The sequence below is a fragment of the Rhincodon typus genome, chromosome 7 (genome assembly GCF_021869965.1).
Source record: "Rhincodon typus isolate 14 chromosome 7, sRhiTyp1.1, whole genome shotgun sequence".
Taxonomy (NCBI): domain Eukaryota; kingdom Metazoa; phylum Chordata; class Chondrichthyes; order Orectolobiformes; family Rhincodontidae; genus Rhincodon; species Rhincodon typus.
This window is the reverse complement of record NC_063338.1, coordinates 92,268,895-92,286,323: the sequence shown is the minus strand read 5'-3', so window position 1 is coordinate 92,286,323 and position 17,429 is coordinate 92,268,895. Positions and strand designations below refer to the sequence as shown.

Here is a 17,429-nt window from a genome sequence, read left to right as displayed (position 1 = left end):
CCTGTCCAACATCTACAAGGCACAAGACAGGAATGTGCTGGAATACTCCCCATCTGCCTGGTCCAACAACACTCAAGACATTTGACGCCATCCAGGATGAGGCATAAAGGCAAAATAATGTGGATTCAGGACCTGTTGGGCCAGAAAAGCCATAAGATTCTGCCCACGTATATCAGCACCTTGATAGATCGGCACCTTGACTATACTTTACCCACATAAAGGTGGGCACTCAGTGAGGTGACATTTGCCACATTATTAGCTTGCCTGAATGGAACACAGTCAGGAAGGACGGCTACAGGAAAGGAAGTTGCGGGGTTGGTGGTGGGGGAAACGTGCTGTGGGGTGATGCTGATTGTTGTGGGTTGTGGGAGGTGGAGGTGGGCAGTGGAATTGGTGATGTGTGGTGGATGGTGGGTGTGGAGGGGGGGTGGTGTGAGCAGAATGGCCGAGCTGGGGGATGCCGCAGTGTTCAAATTGCAGACAGTCTGGCTCCAGTGAGCTAATCACTCACTCACACCGCGCTCCCAGGTGCTACTTAAAAGCGTTCCACTGTATTTAAGTCGCCTTATCAATGTACCAGAGTTAATGGCATGGATGCACCAGAGGCTATCTTTACACGTCCCGTTCAGGAGGAATTGGCATATCCTGCTCACCGACCCTTGACCCATCCATTTTTCACATCTTGAAAAATGCATGTTTAGGACTGGAAGCAAGTTTGTACCCGTTCCACTTCCATTGCTGCCTGTTACTGGGCTCTGATTACGAAAGGGGGTTAGATATTGGTAACTTGCGGTGTAGACTTTTATCTGCAGGCCTAGATAAAACAGGTTCCAGTCACGGCCCCTGTGTGGCCAAAGGACACAGCACACGTGCCTTGAAGTGGGAGATGGCTGCATTCCCTCCCTTCCCTGTCCCATCGCAGTCTAAAAGTACAGATGCAGGCCATTTCAGTTCAAGGGGCAAAGAGAATTCTAGCCAGACTACACACTCTGCTCCATAGTGGATGGGAATAAATGTTGATATGTGGCTCAGGTCAGCATTCATGTGAATCGAGAGAGAGAGAGAGAGGGAGTGAGAGACATTCTCTACTTCCTAGGGTGCACTGTGTCTCGGGCCAACACACACTGTCTGGATCCAAGGGTTCAAGTCAAGGTCAGGTCAGCTGGGCTGGTTTTAGCCTGGGGCACAATGAGAGGGACGAAATCTCAGGCAGTACCAAAAGAGAACCAGCCGCCGAGAGCAGGGGGAGGGGTCAATTGTAGTATTTGCAAGTTCCAACAAAGGTATGCACCTCCAAACCAACTGGCAGCCCATTCTTGCAAGCTAAGTGAAGGTATCGCATCTCCTTTCACAGTAACCACAGTGGATCATTCATGGAGTCTAGAAATAATTCTGGTGGCTAGAACACTGCAAGGAAAGATTGTAGCTAGACAAAGGAGGAGATTTAACTGTGATCTTTTTATAAAATATCCTTTTCATGGAATATGCATGTTGTTGGCAAGGCCATTATTTATTTTCCATCCCTAAACTGGAAGTAATGCACAATGGGAGAGAAAACAGCAACAGGGGACTGAGTTGGATGAACAGCCTTGATTGTATTGAGTGATGGAGTGGGGCTGAATGGCCTACTCCTATTTGCTATGGCTGTAGGTTTGGGAATCACAGATCAACCAGACCAGGTCAGGATAATAGATCTCCCTCCCGAAAGGGCATTAGTGAACTAAATGGATTTCTATCACAATTGTTTTGCAATCATTTTCTCTGAGACTAGTGTCAAATTCCAGATTTATGAATTGAAATGAAGTTCAGTGGCTGGCAGAATTTGAATCCTTTCTCCGTCAGAGCATAAGGCTGGGCCTGTGGATTACTAGTCCAGTGTCGATATCAGTACACAACCATCTACCTCTGTCTGAAAGCTTCCATATGGCTTTGATAAGGTGGACATGGGGAAGCTGTTTCCACTTGCGTTGTACGCTGATAAAAAAGATAGAAATGAAAGAGATTTGAACCAAATCAGTCCAGAGCAGCAAGAGGGTGGGGAACTTGCTGCCATGTGGCATGGCTGAAGCAGATTGCTTAGATGTAGCTGGAGGTAGAGGAGATGTAGAGGTGACCTGATGTATAAGGAGGAAAAGGATAGAGGGATGTGGGTCAGGATGCAAAGAGGTAAATAGAACAGAGGAAGCTGTTGTAGAACTTAAACAGCAGCACGGGTCAATAGGTCCAAATGGCCTGTATTCCTGTGCTGTTTGTACGGTGCATTCCTTTTCCCGAAGCTGGGGGAAATAGTCCCACTCAGTCATTTCCCCAAATAATTGCCTCCTCTAGTTCTCATTTTTAGTTTACTCATGGGGTGTGGATGTTGCAGGTAAGTAATTGACTGTCCCTGATTGCCTTTGAGAACACTTAAGAGTGTACCACATTGCTCGAGGTGCGGAGTTTTGTTTTCAATTTACTCAAGAGATGTGGGCATCTCTGGTTCAGCCAGAATACATTGCCCATCCCCAGTTGCCCAGAGGGCAGTTAAGAGTCAATCACATTGCTGTGGGTTGTGGAGTCACATGTAGGCCAGACCAGGTAAGGATGGCAGTTTCCTTCCCTAAAGGGCATCAGTGAACCAGATGGGTTTTCCCTGATATATGACAATGGTTTCATGGTCATCATTAGATCCTTAGTTCCAGATTCTTGTTATTGAATTCAAATTCCACCATCTGCTGTGGCGGGATTTGAATCCAGGTCCCCAGAACATTAGCTGAGTTTCTGGGTTAACAGTCTAGCGATAATACCACGAGGCCATTGTCTCTCCCGAGTCACATTTAGGACAGACCAGTTGAGGATGGCATATTTCTCTCCTTATAGGAGGTTAGTGAACCAGATGGGGTTATTTTGCAACAATGAAGGACACTTTCAAGGGTTACCATGACAAAGAATAGCATTATATTGAATATGAATCCCATCAACAAGATTGGTGGGATTTGAACTCATTCCCAGAACATTAGCCTGGGCCTCTGGATTACTGGTTCAATGGTATTGACATAACATCATCTTTGGATGTAAACTGTATGTTTTACAGCTCCATCTGTGGGATAAATACTGTAAGAAACCATTATCTCTGCATCGTCTGCTGCATATTCTGTTATAAAACTGCTCGCATCTTCAATCATATCTGTGATAGCAGCAACACAGAAAAGCAACTAAATTCTCATGCTTGAGTTGCTTGACCTTCCTTTTCCCACTCCTATCTCCTACGATCCATTGGAATCTCTGCATTCCTCCAATTCTGACCTCTTCAGCATTCCTAGTGTCCATCACTGCACTGTTGTTGGCTGGGGATTCAGCTGCCTGGGCCCCACGCTCACAACTCTCTTCCCCAAAATTTCTGTACCTTCTCTCTACATTTGAAGATGTTCCTTAAATCTTGCTCCCCTGGCAAATCTTCAGGTCACCATCCTAACCCCGCATGCTTTCAGATTAATTCTGTTAAGGTTTTACACAATGCAATTGCATTGTTATGAATGGAGCTACCACAGTATTATTACTGGGGAACTAAGGGGTCATCTGCCTGCATTGACCATGAAATGAACTGGATGAGCCATATCAATACTGTGGCTACAAAAGCAAGTTGGAGGCTAGGAATCCTGCAGTGAGTAACTCATCTCCTGGGTCCCTAAAACCTGTCCACCATCTACAAGGCACAAGTCAGGAGTGTGATGGAATACTCTCCACTTGCCTGAATGGGTACAGCTCCAACAACACTCAGGAAACTTGACACCATCCAGGACAAAGCAGCCGGCTTGATTGGCACTACCTCCACAAACATCCACTCCCTCCACCACTGACATGTGTACTATGTACAAGGCATTCTGCAGAAATTCACCAAAGATCCTTATACAACACATTCCAAACCCATGACCTTTCCCATCTAGAAGGACAAGGGGCAACAGATACCTGGGAACACCGCCCCCTGCAAGTTCCTCTCTAAACCACTCACCATCCTGACTTCAGTGTCGCTGGGTCAAAATCCTGCAACTCCCTCCCATAACAGCACTGTGGGTGTCTCTTCACCAAATGGACTGCATCAGTTTAGGAAGGTAGCTCATCACTACCTCCTCATGGGCAATTAGGGACAGGCAGTAAATGGAAGCAAAGCATCCCACAATTAATGAAAAGCTTTTGTAGTGTGGTTGCTCCTTTAATGAAGAAAACAAAGCAATCAATTTGTGCACCGCGAGCTAACGCAAAAATAGAGGTACATCAACAGATCATCTTTGTTTGGTGATGGATCAGCAGTTGAATATTTCATTATAAGACTATAGACATAGGAGCAGGAGTAGGCCATTCAGCCCATTAAGTCTGCTGCATCATCAGTGAGATTGAGGCTGACCTGATAATCTTCAACTCCACTTTCCTGCCTTTTCCCAATAATCTGTGATTCCCTCACTGGTTAAAAATCTGTCTATCACTGCCTTCTGCATAATTAATGGCTCAACCTTAACAGTAATGTGAAGGCCCTTGCAGGAAATGAACACAAGACCTCTTGTAAATTATTTGCCAACTCACTCCAAAGTAAGAATTGTACCTCTAAACCAATGAGCCGATTTAAACACTGAAGCCTAGAAAACAGAAGCAGGGAATCTCATGATGCAATGGTAGTGTCCGTCTCTCTGAGCCAGGAGGCCTGGATTCAAGTCCTTCTTGTTCCGCGGCGTGTGATAACATCTCTGGACATGTCGATTAGAAAATAGCAGCGGGAGTAGGCCATTCAGCCCTTCGATCCTGCTGCACCATCCAATATGATCATAGCTGATCATCCAACTCAATAGCCTGTTCCCACTTTACTTTTCTTCTATTCATTTGTGGGATGTGGGTGTCGCTGGCTGCCCAGCATTTCTTGCCCATCCCTAGTTGCCCTTGAGAAAATGGTGGTAAGCTGCCTTCTTGAACCGCTGCAGTCCCCCTGCTGTGGGTTGACCCACAATGCTATTAGGGAGGGAGGGAATTCCAGGATTTTGACCCAGCGACAGTGAACGAACAGCGATATATTTCCAAGTCAGGATGGTGAGTGACTTGGAGGGGACCTTGGAGGTGGTTGGTGTTCCCAAATATCTTATGCCCTTCGTCCTTCTAGTTGGAAGTGATCGTAGGTTTGGAAAGTGCTGTCTGAGGATCTATAGTGAATTTCTGCAGTGCATCTTGTAGATAGTACACACTGCTGCTACTGAGCATCAGTAGTGGAGGGAATGGATACTATTTCCCCCATATTGATCCCTGAACCAAAAAACCAAAGAATTACTGATGCTGGAGTTCTGAAGAAGGGTCACCAGACCTGAAACATTAACTCTGCTTTCTCTCCACAGATGCTGCCAAACCTGCTGAGTTTCTCCAGCAATTTCTGATTCTGTCCCTTCGATCTCTGATTGTTTTATTTGACTGTGTTCCAGGGAAGCACTTTGGAAAGTTTCTGTTAGGTTGGTTGGGGTTTGTTGGGTATGCCACTGTTGTATCACTCGGTAACCCTCTATGATCTTTGCTGTCCCCTCTACCCTCCCCGTGCCCCACTCCGTCTCTCACACACACAGATATCCGGGAGACGGCCTTTGTGTATGCCATCACCTCCGCTGGCGTGACGCACACTGTGACTCAGGCTTGCAGCATGGGTGAGCTGCTACAGTGCGGTTGTGACAGGTCCCGCAACCATTCTCCCCCGCTGCCTGGCGCGGGCACCAGGACAGAGGGCACAGCCTGGGAGTGGGGAGGCTGCGGCGATGACGTGGAGTTCGGCTATGAGAAATCCAAGCAGTTCATGGACGCCAGGAAGAAAAAGGGCAAGAGCGACATAAGGACGCTGGTGGACCTGCACAACAACGAGGCTGGAAGGCTGGTGAGTCATTCTTGCTGCTTTCCTTTCAGTTCAGGCTGGGTGGCCTTTGGCTTTCTGTTGCTCAGCACACAGGATGCGACACTGGTCTTTGTAAAGTTGAGCGAGAGGCTTTAATTAGTGGCAGTTGTAGGCCATTCAGCCCCTCGAGACAGCCCTGTCATTTAGTAAGATCATGGCTGACCTGCTTGTAACCTCAACTCCACATTCCTACAAACCTCCAATACGAAGAGGCTGGGACCTTTCCCCCGAAGCATAGCAGGTTCATGGATGACCATGTAGAGCATTATAAAATCATGAGGGGCATGGACAGGGTGAATAGCTGAGTTCTTCTCCCCAGGGTAGGGAAGTTCAAAACGAGAGGGCATGTGTTTAAGGTGAGAGGGGAAAGATTCACAAGGGAACCAAGGGGCAACATTTTCACACAGAGGGTGGTGCGTCTATGGAATGAGCAGTCAGAGGAAGTAGTAGATGCCAGTACAGTTACAACATTTAAAAAGAAGGTCCATGAAACAGAAAGGCTTAGAGGGATGTGGGCCAAACACAGGCAAATGGGACTATCTAAGTTTAGGAAACCTGGTCAGCATGGATGAGTTGGGTCAAAGGGCCTGTTTCAGTGCTGTGTGACTCTATGACTCTTTCACCCTCTTGCTAACCAAGAATCCATCCACTTCTGTCTTAAAGATACTCATAGACTCTGCTTCCACTGTCTTGTAAGGAAATGAACTCCAAAGACAAGGGTGGTTGGCAGCACAGGCATTTGGTAGCCATTCCTAACTGCCCTCGAACTGAGCAGCTTAATAATCATTTCAGAGGGCAGCCATATCACTGTGGGTCTGGCATCGTATGTCGGCATTTGCAAAGGTGCCAACGATCTCTAACAGATTCTTGATGACCAAGGGGATGAAAGATTATTGGGAGATATGCAGGAATGTAGAATTGAGTTTGAAATCAGATTAGCCATGATGTTATTGAATGGTGGAGTAGGCCCAAACGGCCGAGTGGCCTCCTGTTCTTCCCTGCTCACGTCTTTGCTTGAGAGGTCAAGGCAGTGGTCATGCATGCACAGTGCAAAGTGGGTGTGCAAAACCCAAGTACCCCACTCACCCACCCATCACGTTTTCTCTATCCATGGCACAGGGTGTGGACAACATAGTCACCTAAGGAAACATACCTCCAGAGTGGAGGAAATGCATACTCCATCCTCGAGGGGCTGCCCGAGGAAAAGTAGGCCAGATCAGGTAAACAGGGCAGATTTCCTTCACTGAACAACATTAGGGAACTAGAGAGATTTTGACAGCAATTTCATAATTGCTGTTACTGAGAGTGACATTCACTTCCAGATCTTATTCATAGAATCCCTACAGTGCGGAAACAGGTTATTTGGTCCATTGAGTCCATACTGACCCTCTGAAGAGCATCCCACCCTCCTACCCTATACCCCGGCATTTCCCATTGCCAATCCACCTAGCCTGCACATCTTTGGACTGTGAGGGGAAACCCCACACATTCATGGGGAGAATGTATAAACTCTACACAGACAGTTGCCCGAGGGTGGAATTGAACCTGGGTCCCTGGTGCCGTGAGGCAGCGGTGCCAATCACTGAGCCACCATGCCCCCACCACACCCCACTGATGGTGGGATGTGAACTCATGTCTGTAGATCACATTATTTGAATGACTATAAACTGAGACTGTAAAATGTTCAATGAGACCTGGGTATCCTTGTGCACCAGTCACTGTAAGCATGCAGGTGCAGCAGGCAGTAAAGAAGACAAACTGTATGTTGGCCTTCATAGTGAGAGGATTTGAGTACAGGAACAAGAATGCCTTGCTGCAATTATACAGGATATGAATGAGAGCATTTTGACCTCCTTATCTGAGAAAAGATGTTCTTGCTATGAAAGAAGTGCAACATTTACCAATTAGATTCCTGGGATAACAGGACTGACATGAGGAGAGATTGAGTCAAGTTAGGATATGTTCACTAGAATTTGGAAGAATTAGGGAAGATCTTATTGAAATCTATAACATTCTGACAGGACTAGACAGGTTAGATGCAGGAAGGATGTTCCCAATGGTGGGGAAGTTCAGAACCAGGGGTCATAGTTTAAGGATAAAGGGTAGATCTTTTAGGACTGAGATGAGGGGAAATTTCTTCACCCGGAGAGTGGTGAGCCTTTGGAGTTCACTACCACAGAAAGCGGTTGGGACCAAAACATTGAGATAGCAAGAGCTGCAGATGCTGGAGTCAGAGATAACACAGTGTGGAGCTGGATGAACACAGCAGGCCAGGCAGCATCAGAGGAGCAGGAAAGCTGATGTTTTGGGTCGGGACCCTTCTTCAGAAAATTTTTTTCTTTATTATCTACGATCAAAACATTATGTGTTTTCAAAGTGGATATAGCTCATGTAGCTAAAGGGATCATGGGATATGGGGTGGGCAGGATTAGGATAATAAGTTGATGATCAGCCATAATCATATTGATTGGTAGAACAAGCTCAAAGGATCAAATGGTCTACTCCTGTTTCTATTTTCTACATTTCTATATTATTTACATTGGTCTCTGGATTACTAGCCCAGTGACATTACCCAGTTAAGATGTCACAACATTTGAGGCTATGGGCCAAATGCTGAAAAATTGAATTAGGTTGGATGGACTCGATGGGCCAAAGGGCTCTTCATTAAGAGATGGGGGAAAAGGCTGGTCTATCAGGTTAGATTAAAGATCACCCATGATTTTATTTGGTGGCAAAATAGGCTCGAGAGATTTTAATTGACCAATTCTTGTTGTTACACCCCAGCGTCAGACTCCAGCTCAGGAGTGTCAATGGAGGAAGGTACAGATAAGTCAGCAATGAACTGAATCACAAAAGAGGTTCAACAGGTTGAATAGCTAAGGACGGAAGTCAGTCTTTCTCCTGAGACTCTTTCCTGCATTTGTCCCATCAATGCATGCCAGAGTAACACCGATCACTCGGTCCCTCCATTACTTGCTAATTGTGTAGGACACAGGCAAGTCACCTTTACCAATCGTAGTTACCATAACTACCAGACATCTGAGACCAGATGACTCAACAGAAGCGCTCATAGAAAATAAGCGAATGATAAATCATGCAGGGGATGCAATGGCCTAGTGGCATTATCACTGGACTGTTACTCCAAAAACACAGGTAATGTTCTGGGGGGCTGGGTTTGAATCCTGCCATGGCAGATGGTGGAATTTGAATTCAACAAACAAAGCCTGGAATTAAGAGTCTAATGATGACCATGAACCCTTTGTTGATTGTCGGGGAAACTCCCAGCTGGTTCACTCATGTCCTTTAGGGAAGGAAACTGCCATACTTACCTGGTCTGGCCTACATGTGACTGCAGACCCACAACAATGTAGTTGACTCGTAACTGCCCTCTGGACAGTTAGGGATGGGCAATAAATTCTGGCCTGGCCAGCAACGCCTTCATCCTGTGAATGAATAAAAAAAAAATCCTTATATCAAACAATGAGTTTGTGACGCTCTCTGTTATGTCTTAGCAACTGTATTGTCCTGTGACATAAAGGGGTAGAGACCTAGGCTCAATTTGATATAGATATGATGTGCTAAATGGCCTCACTCTGTGCTCTGTGATTATGACGCAAAAGACCTTCTTTATATATTAATTACATGTTGGGCAGTCTTATTATTAGGGTCATTTGAACACTTCACCTTTATTGTATGGTGGAGCACATCATAAAGCTTTTCAAATTATTTACAGCAGAGAAAGCGGCCATTCGGCCCAGCTGGTTCATGTTGTATTGATGCAACACACGGGCTTCCTCCCACCCTGATTTATCTCACCACAGTTCTATATCTTTCTATTCCTTTCTCTACAATATGTTTAGCAAGCTTCATCTTAAACATATCGATGTTATTCTTCTCAACTGCTCCCTGCAAGGTCCACATTGTCTTCACTCTCTGGATAAAGGAAATAAAATCTTTCTTGTGATTCTGTTACCTGATGGTCTCCAGTTCTGGTCTCACCCGGAGATGGAAGATTCCCGTACCCGTACCCTATTGAATCCTTTCATTCCTCACTTATAGTGCAAGGCATGTTGAGAATGATCTACGTCCGAGTGATTGAGCCACCTCCTCTTTACCATGGATGTGCAATCCCTTTACACATCCGTTCCCCACCAGAAAGGCCTTAGGGCTCTCCGCTTCTTCCTGGAGCAAAGACCTGAACCATCCCCACCCACCACCACCCTCCTCCGCTTGGCAAAGCTTGTCCTCACCCTCAATAACGTCAACTCCTCCTCTCATTTACTTCAGGTAAGAGGGGTTGCCATGGGTACCCGCATGGACCCTAGTTATGCCTGTCTCTTCGTGGGGTACGTGGAACATTCCTTGTCCCAGTCCTATTCTGGCCCCCACCCACAACTCTTTCTCCGATACATCGATGATATCATCGGTGCTGCTTCCCTCTCTCGTCTGGAATTGGAAAACTTCATCAACTTCGCCTCCAATTTCCACCCTGCCCTCACTTTCACCTGGTCTGTCTCTGACTCCTCCCCTCCCTTCCTCGACATTTCTGTTTCCATTTCTGGGGATAGCCTGGCCACTAATATCCATTACAAACCCACTGACTTCCACAGCTACCTGGACTATATATCCTCACACCCCACTTCCTGTAAAGACTCCATCCCATTCTCTCTGTTCCTCTGTCTCCATCACATATGTTCAGATGAGGCCAACTTCGACAAGGGAGCCTCCGAAATGTCCACCTTCTTCCTCAACTGAGGATTCCCCAGCTCCGTTGTCGACAGGGCCCTCAACCAGGTCTGACCCATCTCCCGCACTTCCGCCCTCATCCCTTCTCTACCCTCCCGCAACAGCGATAGGGTTCCCCTTATCCTCACCTACCATTCCACCAGCACCCACATCCAGAAGATCATCAGATGCCATTTCCGCCATCTCCAGCAAGATGCCCAAACCAGACACATATTCCATCCGCCTTCCGCAGGGACCGTTCCCTCCGGGACATTGTGGTCCACACTTCCTTCAACCCCAATACCTCCCCACAGCCCTACGGCACCTTCCCCTGCAAACAGCGAAGGTGCAACACCTGTCCACTTACCTCCTCCCTCCCCACTATCCAAGGGCCCGAACATACCTTCCAGGTGAAGCAACACTTCACCTGCACTTCACAGAATCTAGTCTACTGCATTCGCTGCTCACAATATGGTCTCCTTTACACTGGGGAAACGAAGTGTAGACTTGGCGACAGCTTTGCAAAACATCTACGTTCTGCTCACAAAAAAGACCCTGAACTACCTGTTGCCTTCCACTTCATTGCACCACCTTGCTCCCTGACCAACATCTCTGTCTCTGGCTTGCTGCAGTGTTCCAGCGAAGCCCAACGCAAGCTGGAGGAACAACACCTCATTTTCCGCTTGGGGACCCTACAGCCCTCCGGACTCAATATTGAGTTCAATAATTTTAGGGCCTAAACTCTCCCATGTCCCAGCCCCCCACCCCACACACCAGGCCTTGTTACCACATAGCCTGCCATTACACACCCCCTGTTGTTAGTCACTAACAGTCCCCATTAACAAATACTCACCCTCCCAGCCTGATCGTTAGCAACTCCTTCGTCTGTCCAACTGTGTTTCTCTCTCTTTGGGCTCTATCCTATCATTTACTCCCTACTCCACCCACCTCCCTATTTTCTGCATATAAACTGACATTTCCCCAGCCACCATCAGTTCTGAGGAAGGGTCACCCGACCCGAAATGTTAACTCTGTTTTCTCCTCCACAGATGCTGCCAGACCTGCTGAGCTTTTCCAGCAACTTTGTTTTTGTTCCTGATTTACAGCATCCGCAGTTCTTTTGGTTTTTATTACATTGAGATTGATGTATGGGAAGATTGATGGAGCAGATTAAAGCACCTAGATTTGCCCAGACAGTGGAGGGAGCCAAGGTGGGTGGCTAATGCAACTCAGGCTAACACAGGCTAGGCTCCAGTCTTCCAACAGCGACACAGAAAGAGGCTCCAAATGAAGATCAGGCAGATTGTCGTACTTATCCTTTTGCTCTGATGGACGCTGCACAGTTATAGATTATTATTTATTTGCCCAAAGGGACAGAGACTTTGCAGCAGCTAAACCTTCCAAGAAGACTAAAACTACAGGGATATGAATTTACTCCCCAAGCCCTGAAGGTAAACCCAAGATATTAATCTAACACATTAACATCCATTCAACATTATTCAATGCTGACCAACCACATTCCTTAAATGACATGACCACAGCCCCATCATGTCCCATGCATAGTTTGATCATTTCTGTCAACTCTTATACCCATCAATCCTGTCTTTAATCACTTATATGTCCTTACTTCTGTTTCAAATTCTCTAAACTCTGGGCTCATTCCAGATTTGTTAATTTTATGAACAATGCCAGAAATTGCTGGACAAAACTCAGCGGGTCTGGCAGCATGGAGGGAGAGAGCAACACGGTTCACGTTTTGAGTTCAGTATGACTCTGCTTCAGGACCCTGAATTCTCAGAACACAGTGTTTTTGGGCCCCTGTGTAACCTCTCAGTAACCGAGCCCACCTTGGCTCAATGGAAAGACTCTCGCCTCTCAGTTAGTCAGCTTGTGCGTTCAGAATTCTGTTCCAGAGATTCGGGAACAAAGCCCAGGAGACCAATGCTGTGCATTACTGAGGGGGCACAGCATCGTGCAAGGGACTGTCTTTCAGGTCTGGCCATAAACTGTGGCCCTCTCAGGTGGACAGAAAAGATCCAGTGCGCGCTATTACCAGGAAGTGCAGGGCAACATCTCCAGTAACCTCAGTTAGCAGAGAGAAAGCAGAATGAATGCTTCAGGTGCACTGACTGAAGATGCAGAAGTGCTGAAGATGGGCAAAGTAGTGGGTAAAGGTTCATTAATTTTAGGGCCAGAGCATCTTTACCCATGTCCTTACTCTAATCCCCCCACACATCACTCCTTGTCATCACATGGGCAGCTACCACAAACAACCACCACATGTCATGATATGGAGGTGCCGGTGTTGGATTGGGGTGGGCAAAGTCAGAAGTCACATGACACCCGGTTACAGTCCAGTTTTCGGTGTTCTGAGGAAGGGTCACCGGACCCGAAACGTTAACTCTGATTTTTTTTCTTCAAAGACGCTGCCAGACCTGCTGAGCTTTTCCAGCAACTTCTGTTCATAGTCCAACAAGTTTTGTTTGAATTCACAAGCTTTCGGAGCGCTGCTCCTTTGTCACATGAAGCCACTTCACCTGATGAAGGAGCAGTGTTCCGAAAGCTTGTGAATTCAAATAAAAAACCGGTTTCCTCCCACAGTCCAAAGGTGTGCAGGCTAGGTGGATTGGCCATGCTAAATTGCCCATAGTTTTCAGGGATGTGTAGATTAGGTGGGTTTATAGGGGAATGGGTCTGAGTGGGATGCTCTGTGGGTCGGTGTGGACTTGTTGGGCCAAAGGGCCTGTTTCCACACTGTAGGGATTCTATTCTAAAACCTGAGGTCTAGGCCCAAAACGTCAGCCTTCCTGCTCCTCTGATGCTGCTTGGCCTGCTGTGTTCATCCAGCTCTACACCTTGTTATCTCTATTCTAAAACCTGTTGGACTATAACCTGGTGTCACATGACTTCTGACCTAAACCACTGTCAGCTATTAACAGTTCCCATGAGATCTTTTCATTCTCTCATCCTGACCTTTGGCCAGTCCTTTGTCTGCCCAAATGTTTTTCTCTCTGTCTGGGCTCCATCTCCACCTGTCATTTGCTCCCACCCCTCTAATCGCCCCTACCCCTCTTCAGCATACATACCAATCTTTTCCCAGGTACCCTCAGCTCTGAAGGTGGATCATAGACCCGAAACGTTAACTCTGCTTTCTCACCACAGATGCTGCCAGGCCTGCCAAATTTTCCCAACAATTTCTGATTTTCTGTCTGGCGTTTCCAGCAACTGCAATTTTGTTTTTGGTTCTGTGCTGACTGACATTGCCAAAGTATAGGCTATTGGGTAATCATCATCATTACACTCTCTGGGATTTTGCTGTGTACAAATTGAGGTGCCATATTACAATCTTGACAACACTTTGAAAGATCCTTCATTGACAGCAAAACCCTTTGGCATCTGTGAAACTGTGGAATGCAAATCTTCCTTTTTTATATTTATCCCTGTTTAACAACCTATAGGAATATTGGAGCAAAGGGAGGCCATTCAGCCCATTGAGCTAGTTCCAGTATTCAGTATGATCATGGCAGATCAGGCCATGATCAATGCCATTTTCTGTACAATCCCCATATCCATTTGTGTCATTGGGATTCAGAAATCTGTCAGTCCCTACCTTAACCATTCTCGATGACTCTCTGGGGTATACAATTTCAAAGATTCTTTATTCTCTGTGAGAAGAAATTTCTCCTCATCACTGGCATTCCCCCCTTGTTTTGAAATCTCCTGTTTCTAGACTCCCCAACCAGGGGAAGTACTTCACCTGCATCTACTCAGTTTGTCCCTTTCAAGTGTTTTGTAGAATTCAATGAGATCACTTCTCATTCTTTGAAATTCTACAGGCCCAGCTTCTCCAATCTCTCTCTCTATCTGCCTATCTCTCTACTTATCTGCCCAGTTCTACTTGTATTTATGTCTTAAACACAAACATCTAGTGATAAGTAAATAGGCAGACATGAAAACCTGTCTAAATAGATTGATAGATTGATGAGTTGATAGATGGATGGATAGAAGCATAAGTGATGGATAGGTAGCTAGATAAGTGGATGGGTTGATGGATTTGATATAGGTACAAATGTTTTCTTTCAAAATGGTTATCTATAAAAATAGAAAAGTTTCCAGAATGGAGAGTTAACCCCCATGGGTTTTTGGCCAAACTCCTCGCCTGTACAGATGGAAGAGCCTGTGAGAGCCCTGAACATTCACTGATACAGTTACACATCTCTCTGTCCTCAAAATTCCAGAATTTCCCTAACATCTCAATTGAATCCTTGTTCTCAGTTCCCCCACCTCCATTCTGCTGTTAGGTGTATTTTCCTTCCAGTGAATTATCTTGCCTTTAATTCTCAGCTCCTTTTCATCTCACTTTGATGCAGAGTTTAATCAAACAGAGGATTCCAGTGGATTTGTGAGGCGTGACCCATTGCTTTATGCAGGCTCCTAGCTTCTGGTGGTCTTGAGGTTGATTAGATTTATGCTGATATGGCGCAGCTCCTGGGGTGAAGTGCTGTCAAGCATGTTCCCTCTATGTTATGGATGTTAAGCACACTAGAATAGAAATCTTGATGCCAACCTGTATATCTGAATAGTGAGAATCAGGGGTGAATTAATGCTCACGTGGAAGGTGCCTGCCCTCGAGCAAATTTGGGATATCCCCATAAAGCAGAATACTATTGCTGGAACAGTCTATTAAAGCTAAGACATGGTGGTAAAAATTGTAATGTCTAAGTATTACAATGTTGATTACATTTGAGGAGTACTTAATTGACTCCTGAATGCTGTAGAACATCTTGCAATTGCAAAGGGTGCTATGTAAATGCAAGTTCACTTTCTTTTTTTAAAAAAAGTCATTAATAAAGTGTGTAAAGGTTTTGTGAGCTGCACCTTTCAAGCGCATGAACTTCGGCGCTCAGAAAGACAAGGATAGCATTTGCATTGGAATATCACCCGCTGCATGCCCCCCTCCGAGTCGCACACCATCCTGACTTGGAAGCGTGTCACCAGTCCGTCAGTGTCGCTGTTCCACAAGCCTGGAATACTCTCCCTAACAGCATTGTGGAACTACCTACTCTCCAGTGACTGCAACAGTTCAAGAAGGCAGCTCATCAACACCAAGGGCAACTAGGCAGCAAAACCCACATCCCATGAGCACAAAGCTGAATAAAAACATTGCAGTTTTAATGGTTTGAACCGGAGAAATGTGGGTTAGGTTGGGAAGTTGAGTGAGACCTTATACTCCTCAATTTTTTAATGTAATTATTTTTAATTTCACTCATGGAGCATAGGCATCACAGGTTGAGCCAGAATGTATTGCCCTTCTCTAGCTGTCCTTGAATTAATCTGGCTCCGATTCTGTCTACTCCTAAACCCACTGCCCTCTCAGGAACATTCACCAGAGCTTCACTCAGTCCCTCTCCCATTTTCTTCATGATCCGAACATGCATTCAGACTGTTTTAAGATGCCTCTAGGCACTGAATTCTCTTCATGACACACTTTACCGCACACTCATTCACTTTAGATTCCATAGATAATTTGATTTAGAAATTGCCAGCAATCCTAATTTATGAAGACAGATGTGAAGGATTCATTTAAAATGATTACTAGTTCTTGATTGCCTGCAATAGTTCAACTGAACTTGCTTAAAGCATCCTTCCTGCTTTTTGGAGACTTGAATTTTGAATGTTCTTTCTTCCCTCCCCCTCTCCCCCCTTGTCCTCTGATAACACAACAAACCTGCTGGGATCCTTTGAGGTCATGAAAGGTGCTAACTAAAGTTTCTCCTTCGTACAGGCTGGGCAGTTACCTACAGTACACACAACAACAAGTTGTATTTACACAGTACCTTTGATATAGCAACATGCCTTGGGGCTCATCATTGTGTAACCATGTAAAATCTGACACTGAGTCAATAGACAGAGATATCAGGTCAGGTGGTATTTATCAGGGAAAGACAGCTGGGATCGAGTGAATCCTTCGAAGAGTGGAAGGGCAGTGGGAGTATACCCAAGAGGGAAATCAGGAGGGCAGAAAGGGAACATGAGGTAGTTTTGGCAAAAAGAGTTAAGAAAAGTCCAAACGGATTCTATAAAACATTAAGGGCAAAAGTATAACTGGGGAGAGAGTCGTGTTCCTTAAAGATTAATAAAGTCATCTATGTGTGGAACCACAGAAGATGGATGAGATACTAAATGAATATTTTGCATCATTATTTACTGTAGAAGCTAGAGAACTTGGGACAATAAATAGTGATATCTTGAAAAGTGTCCATATTCCAGAAGTGGGGGTGCCCAGAGTAAGATGGCAGCCAAAGTAGGACACTCCTGTTGGAGCTCTTCTGCTCCGCCCGTTCTTTTTCTTCCCCTTTCCTTTTTTTCTCTCTTCTTTTTCTCTCTTCTCTTCTTCTTCTGTCCCCTCAGCATCAGAGACAGCAGCAAGTCCCCAGAGCAGTGAGCCCTGCAGCAGGGTGTGGGCTGTGAGCCCCAGAGCAGTGTGGGGAAGAGCCATGCAGCAGGCTGTGGGCTGTGAGCCCCAGAGCAGTGTGGGGAAGAGCCATGCAGCAGGGTGTGGGCTGTGAGCCCCAGAGCAGTGTGGGGAAGAGCCATGCAGCAGGCTGTGGGCTGTGAGCCCCAGACAGTGTGGGGAAGAGCCATGCAGCAGGGTGTGGGCTGTGAGCCCCAGAGCTGTGTCGGGAAGAGCCCCGCAGCAGCGCATGGCCTGTGAGCTCCAGAGTCGTGTGGGGAAGAGCCATGCAGCAGCGCATGGGCTGTGAGCTCCAGAGTCGTGTGGGGAAGAGCCATGCAGCAGCGCATG

At 46.2% G+C, this 17,429-nt stretch overlaps 1 protein-coding gene across 1 annotated transcript in view; it reads left to right on the top strand.

Moving 5' to 3' along the window:
* LOC109913260 (protein Wnt-6-like) overlaps positions 1 to 17,429 on the top strand; it is a 53,157-nt gene that overhangs the window by 29,509 nt on the left and 6,219 nt on the right. The window contains exon 2 of the mRNA XM_020512748.2: positions 5,580 to 5,881. Within this exon, the coding sequence (XP_020368337.1) occupies positions 5,580 to 5,881 (302 nt within the window). The remainder of the gene's footprint in view (positions 1 to 5,579; positions 5,882 to 17,429) is intronic.